The sequence below is a fragment of the Nothoprocta perdicaria genome, unplaced genomic scaffold, assembly GCF_003342845.1.
Source record: "Nothoprocta perdicaria isolate Ctin4 unplaced genomic scaffold, notPer1 scaffold_638, whole genome shotgun sequence".
NCBI classification, from domain to species: domain Eukaryota; kingdom Metazoa; phylum Chordata; class Aves; order Tinamiformes; family Tinamidae; genus Nothoprocta; species Nothoprocta perdicaria.
In genome coordinates, this window is record NW_020455908.1 from 26,596 (window position 1) to 36,038 (window position 9,443).

Genomic DNA, 9,443 nt, shown 5'->3' on the forward strand with positions numbered 1-9,443 from the left:
TTGGATTGGAGAGGGCTTTATTGTCTGCGGAAGAGAACGGGAACTCTACAGCTTGTTTGCGTCGGATGAAAGCTGGGCTTTTTTTTTTTTCTTTTTTTTTAATTATTATTCAGGTTTTATTTTACTAAACKTAAGCGATGCGGCGCAACCGGAAAACAATGACTTACAGCGTGGAAACCACGAGCGGATGGAGAGGAGCTCGGGGAATGAGCCTTCTAGCCAGGACGGAGAATCCCGGGGCCGGCCCGAGGCACGGAGTGCCGCTCCGGAGCGGCTCCCGGCCTCCGTGCGCCGGGAATTCCTGGCCACCAAGCCCTCGTTTGCGCTCGAGCCTTTGGGAGCGCGAGCAACAGGACGGAGCGGTGTTCCCAGCCGCGCCGAGGGAAGCTACAGGCGGACGCCGGCGCTCCCCAACGGACAGGCCGTTCCCGAACGGCTTYGGGCAGTCGTTGCTACAAACCAGCGGGCCGGGCTGCGGAGCGAACGCATCTCACGGGGGATACCGGGAAGCGGAGCAAACATGCAGAGGGGTTGGGAGCTCCTGCCACCAGAGCGCCGGAGTCCACAGGTTGCCTTGGCTGCAATAAATACTCCGGAGCTCTCCCGTGGGAAGCGCTGAGGTGTCACCTTCAGCATGGACAAGTCCTCGCCGAGGGGCCCGTCACCAGAACTCGCGCAGCCGTGGCGGGGCCCGAGTTGTGTTTTCCAACATTCTCTCCGCTCCGGAAGGAYGCGACTGTCTCGTTTGGATGCCGTTCTCCCCCCTGGCTAACCAGGCACCTCTGCAGGCAAAAACCATCGTGTCAGGTGCCACAGAAGATACCGAGATATGAAATGAGCTTTTTTTTTAACTGGATATGAAGTTCATCTGGGAGAGTGCAGGGTTGGAGTGGGGTTTTTTTCCTCCTTTCTTCCCCTCGCCCTTTCCTTTCTCCGTGTCGCCAAGGCACTTCACTCTGTGCGGAGGATGATGTGGATCCCTGAATCTGTGAAAACCGGCCCGCTCATCTCGCCGGCCCTCAGCGCAAACGAGGCGTCTTCGAAAGGCTTCTGCATCTGCCCTGCAGCGAGGAGAAAGCCYAGTTAAGCCCGGCGGAGAGCGGGAGCTCGTTGGGAGCCAGCAAGGCTCGTCCGGAGGCAGCTTCCAGCCTAGCAGCCAAGCGCCCCGTGGCTCGGCGCCACGAGGAGGTTTTGTTCACCGCCGCAGCGGGGAAGGACGGCGGGAATCTGCTCCGGCTCCCTGGCACGGGGGTGTTGGCGGCTCGGGTGCCCCCCGGGCACGCGGTGGATGCGGTGTGCGTTACAAGCTGCGCTGAATAATTCACAGGGCGCCCGTGGCTCAAGTCGTGACCTAGATAAGGGCTGCTGCTCCGGCTCCCGCTCCCAAGCGCCGCGTTCCCGAGGCTCGGGAAAGCCCGGGGCTTGGAGAGGGAGCTGCGGGGAGCGGGTAGGGAGCAGAGCCAAAGCYGCCCTGCGAGAGGCCACGGGGACCGAGCAGTGACGAGCGGCCGGCCTTGGAGCCAAGCCACCAGCCCGCTCCAAAGGCTTCCAAAGCGACACCGTTTGGGCCCAATTTGCAGCACAGAAGCTAGAGAATCCGCCAAGCCTGGCCGAGGTCGGAGCCTCATGGCCGGGCTCCCAAAACGCGGCAGCGCCCGGGAGCGGATCGGAGCCTTCCCGAAAGCACCGCGTGGATCCCCCGTTTACACCGCTGCTCTGCAGCTCTGGGGACCGGGCGGCACCGTCGGGCTCCACGCTGGGAGCTGGCAGATGGATCAGCCAGCGCAGGACACACTAACCTCTCCGGGATCGCCGCTTCCCAGCTCCTCCGGAGCCCCGGCGCATCCTGGATGCATCGCATCGCGCCAAGCGGCACCTCCACAATTCCTACGGGACTCTGGGATCCACAGCCACCCACACCCATTTCCTGAGGCACCGCAAAGCTCAACTCCCGTTTCAGCATTAGCTGCAGCAGCTTCTGCTCGATATTTCCCCAAAAAAGCAGGGTTTTTATTACTGAGTGACCTCATAGGCAGGGCTTTGCAGAGCGCTGTTTCTCCCATCTCAGCATTCCGACCTCGTGCCAGGCAGGCTCCCGGGCAGTGCCACCCGCTGCCTCCCACCTTCACTCTGGGGTTATTTTCCGCTCGGAGCCCGGCTCTTCCGCAGCCTCTTTGCCATGCCACAGTGGTCCTCCCCAAGCAAAACCCGGCTTAGCCGCGGCTTTTCGTGGAGATGAATGGAAACGTTTTAATAACTTCGCCTCCAAAGCAAGCAGCGCTCCGAGTCCTAATAAATTACATTTTCAGGCCAAGAGAAAAGAGGCAGAAATGGCAAATGACAYTCACGGCTCTAGTGTCATCTAGTGGAGGCTGTTTCTTTGCTTTTCGCTATAACCAAGAGAAATCTCCATGCTTGGACCTCCAAAGCCCCTGGTAAACACACGGGTTCTGATGAGCCCGTGGCAGCATCCTGAGATTAACGGCTCATTATACAGGAATATCGCTGCTCAGCACTTTCCAAAAGGAGATACCCGAGGGAGCAGCTGCTGCTTTTACCACAGCACAATTAGGCTCTGGAAAGGAACGGGAATTTAAAAGGTCCTGGTGGGAGATCACGACCCACRCCGCTGAAGGTGGGTCCGGTAAGCCGGTGCTCTGCAGGCAGCGGAGGCGGCAGCAGCAGCCCCAGGGCCCCTTCKGCACTTATCTCTGTAGCATCAAGCCCGTTTTTGCCTCATTTACCCCGGAAATAGCCCGTTGAAATCAATCAGGAGCTGTGCTGCAATTCCCAAGGTGTGGATGGCCCGGTGCAACATCCCAGTGTGCTCTCTCCGACAGGAACCCCTCTTCCCATAAAACATGAATATGCGCCCTCGCTATTGAGCCTTCCCGGCTTGATGGCATCGCTGCTTTCTGKTTGGCTCCTTGTGTGAACGAAGCAATTCCCAAAGCCTCGTGATCCACGTTTCTCCCTCTCCCGTCTCCAGGCTCACCTTGTGTGCCCACAAATCTCGTTAATGAGGCGCATCCGAGAGTTTGCTGCCACCAATCCCTCCCTGCGCTGATCAATAAGCCTGTAACAAACTCCCTCACCAGCCACGTTATTCGGGGGAACTGTAAATTGCTCCCGTTCCTACAACTTGTTAATAGCTTTCTGATTTAAGATTAGAACGGCAGGTCATTTATCCGGTGAGCCATTAGCCAGCCTTACCCACTGCTTTCTCCTTCACCGTCTAGCACAGCTGCATTTCCAGGCAGTGTAGCTGGAAAACCCTTTTCCAGAGGGAAAAGCCCATTCCAGGAAGGGCACTTGCACAACCCTCTCTTCATCTGCAATAATATTTGGGCTGCATTACTTGATTTCACTTCCACACACTTCATTTCCTGCACAGAGGGCTGCCTAGCACACAAGCCCATTCCCACCTTCATTCCCCCCCATAAGCAGAGTGCAATATTCCCGCCGGGAATGCCAGCTCCGGAATCCCGGTGCCAAACTTACCTCTTCCAAACGCACCCAGGTCCCCTCCCGCTTTCGCCGAGCTGCAGTCGCTGAACTGGGAAGCAAGGGATTCAAAGTCCTCTTCTCCCGATTTTATCTTCTGGATGTAGCCTGTGGATACAGGAGACAATTCAATCCTTGGCCCGTGCAAGCCACTCCTATTTAAGCTTCTAAAAAAGAAAAGATTAAAGAGTAAATTTTTTAGAAAAGGCTGATTTCACCTATCAGTATCCCTTGAAGTATGGAAATTTACAGCTTCRAAATGCAGGAGTTTCCGCCCGCAGCAGGTTCACCTTGGTAAACACCCAAGCATGAAGAATCCCAAACGGGTGAATTATTGATGAAGACGACTTATTTTGGAAGGTCGATGGAGAAACAGGCAGAGCCTAAAGTGAGAGCTCTGCCTGCTGCTCCGGGGCTTCTCCGGCACCGCGGAGCCGCTCCGGATAGCTCCTGGATCCGCTCGTTGAGAAAACCAGGAGATAACAGGCATTTCCCCATCGACGGCTCCACACGGATGGTTTCATGCAAGGATCTGATCCTGGTTTTYTCGAGCTCGTTTGCTGAGAAAAGCACCGGGCAAAAGGCACCTCTGAGCCACAAGCACCAGGATTTCGCTCCGTGGGGAAAGTCCTTGAGGATTTTCCCTGGATGCCCCAGGATTTCGCTCCATGGGGAAAATCTTCCAGGATTTTCCCTGGATGCCTTTGGTGCATGCAGGAACCAAGCGAGCAGGGAGGTTTCTCCACACGGAGGCTGCTCAGCCTCCTGCTTGGAATAACTGAACTTCCCAACGAAGGGAATCGTCACACGCAAAGTAAAGGATTCGTCCCAAAAATTCCAGCGATGCCCAAATGAGAGAGGGCAGTGTTTGATGCAAAATATGAAGAAATAAGCAGTTCCCAGATGGATTTAATACTAYAAACCTCTACAAACCTGTGGAAGCCCCGAGAGATAAAGAAATACCTGCTAATGAGGGAACTTCAATAAAATTCATCTGCAAATTAAATTTATGACTTTATGGCATAAAGCGCCAAGTGCCTTGTGCTTTCCAAACCACTAAAAAGCTCAAATAATTGAAATGACTTTGCTGAGGTTTTTTCCTCGTTGCAATCAAGCCAAAAGGCCAAAAAACACCCCTAATCACTTGATCAAAAATGATCAATCGTGCTGGTTGCTGCAAAGACGTCAAGACAAGAAGCAGCAGCACCTGAAGGAGGAGGCTACCTGGTTTCCAACAAAGAGTTTTATTGCAGTTTAATTGTAGCATGACCAAAACTAAGTGATTTTAAGTCTTCAAACGGACCAAAACGAAGTGATTTTAAGTCTTCATTGGCCTTCTATTCCTTCTTTCCTCCCTTATTCCATCCTATCTTCTTAAACCAGCCACCACTGACCCTGATCTTTGCAATCCAGCACAGTTTGTAACTGTGCGGGTTGTATCTTCACCCAAACAGGGCTGTTGTACAAACACCGCCAGGAAAAACACTCTTAAAAAGGGAAAAGGAAAATTATATCTGCCTCTAGAATTGCTTTTTTTAACAACACTTCTGAATATAACTCAAAAGCCCAAAGTTGTCTTAAGTCTTGAAGTATTTAAGCTGCCTAAGCGACCCTGTACTCGCTTATCTGACCTCCTGCTTATTGTGCACAGGTGGAGAAAGCCAGAAGACTACATAAAATTTGGAAATTCTATAAAATAATAATAATAATGTTAATCTTGAACGTGTATCTGCATAGGAAACTGTTCCTAAGAATCCCACGTGCATGTTTTAGAACAGCAACGGATACTCTTCATCCGATTAAACTAAGCTCCTTGAGCATCAACAGTCTATTTGCTGACAAAAACAGGGTTTATCCCAAAATATGGATTTGCAGCACAGTAAGTGCGTATCTAATTACACGGAGCTGCCAGCCCCTGGCTAGGACCTGCCACATCGGAGCACGTCACGTCCAGGAGCGTCAGGAATTGACGTTAAAAAGCACCAAATCACCCAAATTAAGGATCAAACCGTTGGCCTTCACGTCCCAAGTCGCCTGCATTAGTCACGTCAACAGGTAAAAAAGGTTCCTTGCAGAGTGAGCAACAACACCCTGAAATAGAATTTGATTATTAAAAGTTTCTATTTTTATGGCAGTGCCCAGCCTGGCAGCAAAATCTACCGGTCAGCGAGAAGAACATTTTTATGGGCAAAACTAGGATTGAGATAATATGGGTAAAACTAAGATAATTGGTTCAAGTCCGAGAACAAGAGATTGGCTCCGAGAGCCTGAACTTCAGCTCTGTGAAGTGGGATTAAAAAGCATTTTTTTCCCCAATGATCTCAGCTATTTGGAGCAAATTTCTCAGTGCAGATGCTGCCTCAGTTTTTATCAAACACCTTAAAAAATTGCAGGCATAAGTGAAATTGAGAAATGGGAGATTAACACAAAAATAGTGAGGTGAAAAAKAGCAGTTGGGTTGTGCTAAAAGAGGGAATATCCGGGAAACTTTGGGATGAATCCCGGCCTGATGAAGTGACTGTAGGAACATGGGGACACTAAGGAAATGGGCGAGTGGAGGCTGGAAGGCCTGAACGCTGTTGGAAGAGCGGATCGGAACATTAAATGTGARCATTAAATGTGARCATTAAATGTGAACATTAAATGTGAACATTAAATGTGAACATTAAATGTGAACATTAAATGTGAACGGGATGACCAGAAATTGGAGAAAGAGAGTTAAATTGCAGCAAGTGGAGTCATTTACAAAAACTAGGATTTCTTTTACATGCCCAGAGCTCGACGGGAAGGTGAAGGACACCAATGAGCAACGAAAACCAGCTACAAAAATGACCTCGCAAGTGAGAAATGCAGCAAAAAATAGTAGTGAACACCCCATTACAGGGCACTGCCGAGAGCTAATCTGGAATATTGTGCACCACGAAGCCCCAGCGCTCAAGGAAGATTAATAGGAGCTGAAGTAAGTGCAAAGAAGGAGCAGGAGCGGCGGAAGGGATGACCTACATTGCTGGAAACTAAAAGCCTGGTGGATTTAATTGATGAGAAAACGCTAGGAAAGAACAGGGCTCTTTGTAAATCCACTGGGAGGGCGAGAGCAGAAAGGAAAGTGGCTGAAAATAAACAAAACAACCTAGAAACTCCAAGCCGCTGCCTTGCTGCCGCAGGAAAGCCACGCGCGGCACCTACAACTGGGCAAATATTAGCAATTAACCCAAATTTACCAAATCGGTCATCTCCAGGACAGCCCTCCCTGCTGTGGAAACAAAACTACCAAATCCCTGAGCAAATATGATGCTTTACTTTTTTTTTTTTTTAATATATATATATATATGTGTGTGCATGTGTGTGTGCAAAAAAATATATATTATATTATTTTATATATATTACATATATATTATATATAATATATATTATAYAATATTATATTATTTTATATGCATATATTTATAGATAACTATATAAGATATAATATATATATTCTTAATATATATTTTATATTTATGTATGTATATATATAATATATATACACATATATACATATATATACATATATGTGTGTGTGTGTATATATATACATATATATAATATATTATATTATTTTGGGGGGCGTATATATATATATACACACACACACACATATATACGTATATGTATATATGTGTGTGTATGTGTGTATATATATATATATATATATATATAYAYATATATATATATATATAAAGAATAAACAACAGAGTGTGATCCTGAAGGGAATAAGCCAAACCCAGCTGATCTCCTGACCTTCCCAGGAATCGGGTTTACCAAGGACAAGTGGGGATGTTCACAGAAAGACTTTTGCCTTGTTAAAAAAGGCAAAAATCCTTTAAAAAACCCCTCAGGAAGACCAAAAAAAAAATTAAATAAAACAATGATAACAATAGCAGTAACAAAAATAAATCCTTAAAGGCCTTGATGGAGGACACATGCAGAGTGTTTATATGACGCGAGCTCTAATCCCAAGTTTCTCCACAGAAAAAGGACTAACTCCAAAATTTAACTGATAACGAGAGGGCTCTGAAGCTGTCGATCTGCATTTTGGGGCTAAAGGGGAGAAAAAGAAGCTCAACTTGTATCTGGATCTGAGAAAGGACAGATGAGAACGGTTCCCTTCACAGCCTCGCAGCAGCCAAGACCTCTGGCACCCAAGATAAAGAAAAGCACCCAAACAAGCTGGAAAGGGGTAACATTTGCTAAAAAACGTTATTTAGGCTGCTGGGGATGAGCAGCTTGCAGTGTGCAAGCCCCCCAAGCAGCYCGAYGGGGCACGGGCTCCCGAAACACTTSACGTTTGCCCAAGGGAACTTCCCAAATCCAAACCGTTCCCAGTTCCATAGGTGCAGGTGGGAACGCCCAACGTTCCCGTTTTAGCACTGGGAACTCCATATGAGCATTCCCTCCATTGCCTCAGCACAAAAAAATGCCCCAAAAAAGGTCTATCYCCTGTTTTACTGCCCTCAGTTGCACTTAAACACCTCGAGTGAGACTAATCCCTGAGAAAAAGCCCATTTTTACCAATTAACTCCATTTCCCTTCCAAAAAAGCTGCCCCGTACCTGCTGGTCACTGCCCAAGTGCTCCCAGGTCCTCAGCAAAGATGTTTTCCCCCCAATTTGGGGGAAAAGGCTCCAAGGAGGAGCCCTTAGCATCCTCTGCCCTTCATGGCTGAAATCATAGCAATAAATATACATAAATCAGTAATAAAACAGCTCTGGATGAGCACCACATATCCGTGGGCACTCCCAGATCCAGCCAGGAAGGGCAGAGCTGCCTCCTAAAGGACACGGCCCTGATTTCAGTGACGAATCAGCGGGACGTGTTTGGAAATGATCTCCCGGCCCTTATTCCTTAGGGAATTCCTCAGCAAGCCCCAACGCGCGGGGGAAAACCTGAGCAGATCGGGTCATTCATGCAGCCCCCGGGCAAAAGGTCTACAAAGCACCAGGGTTTCGAGCAGAGCTTAATCCGAATTGACACCAACTGCCACTGGGGCAAAGAATCAAACGACATGTTAAACGGGGAGAAAAAAAAAAATAAAATGTTTAAAGAACATTTGTTTTAGCTTTAAACAATTACTTTATTTTAAACACAAAAATACACGTTTACAAACGAAATACAAACAAACCTCTGGAAGAACATGACAAAAATGACAACGGGGCGGGGAAGGCACGTGGGGTTGCACCTCTCTTTATGGCAYTGAATCGCAGCAAGTCGCACGGGAAAACTGCTTCCCCAGGCGGTTTGYGACACGGAAAATCCACGTCCAAACCACTTGGATCAACAAATCCGGTTCTAGAGGGTCGGCGCCGCGCGGACCCGACCGCCTCCGGGCTTTAAAAGGCGCTTCCCCCTATTTTTTTAGCATCCCTCTCTGCTCTCCGCTGGGTTTACTTGCCGTTTATCAGCTCCAGGGCCTCGTCCTTGCTCCGCGTGATCTTCTCCTGGCGCCAGGACGAGGGGCGCCGCGACTGGTTGTGCTTCACCAGGAGGTGGGAGCAGCGCACGCGGGCCGGCTCGCCGGGGCCGTTGCGCCCGCCGCTCGGGCGCTCCCACTGGCTCGCGTTCGTGAGGTGGTTGAAGTAGTAGACGCGGCCTGCGGAGACAACRCGCGGCGTCACCCCCCAAAAAAAAACCCAAAATCCCTCAATTCGGCCACGGGGAGATGAAAAATTGGACAAATTTGGAGGCCGAGTGGAACCGTTTCCCCCGCGGTGGGTTCGGAGGGGAAGGGGGGCGGCTGAAGCGATCGGTTATCCCGCCAGCCCTTCCCATCCGGCCGGGAAATTCCCACGGATCGGGGTCAGGATCTGCCCTGGAGGGCCTTATCCTAGCGCTGAAAGGAAGCCAGGGCCTTTGAAAACACTCAAAACCACCCCAAATTTACCCCCCCGCCGCCAGACCCCC

The 9,443-nt window shown here is 49.6% G+C and overlaps 1 protein-coding gene across 1 annotated transcript in view; it reads right to left on the reverse strand.

Annotated features, from left to right (window-relative positions):
• The window catches only part of PIN1 (peptidylprolyl cis/trans isomerase, NIMA-interacting 1), a 10,543-nt gene continuing 1,100 nt past the window's right edge, over positions 1-9,443 (reverse strand). The window contains exons 2-4 of the mRNA XM_026049990.1: positions 8,935-9,132; positions 3,502-3,612; positions 1-1,061 (exon numbers count right to left, since the gene is read on the reverse strand). Coding sequence (XP_025905775.1) covers positions 952-1,061; positions 3,502-3,612; positions 8,935-9,132 — 419 coding nt within the window. The 3' untranslated portion in view covers positions 1-951. The remainder of the gene's footprint in view (positions 1,062-3,501; positions 3,613-8,934; positions 9,133-9,443) is intronic.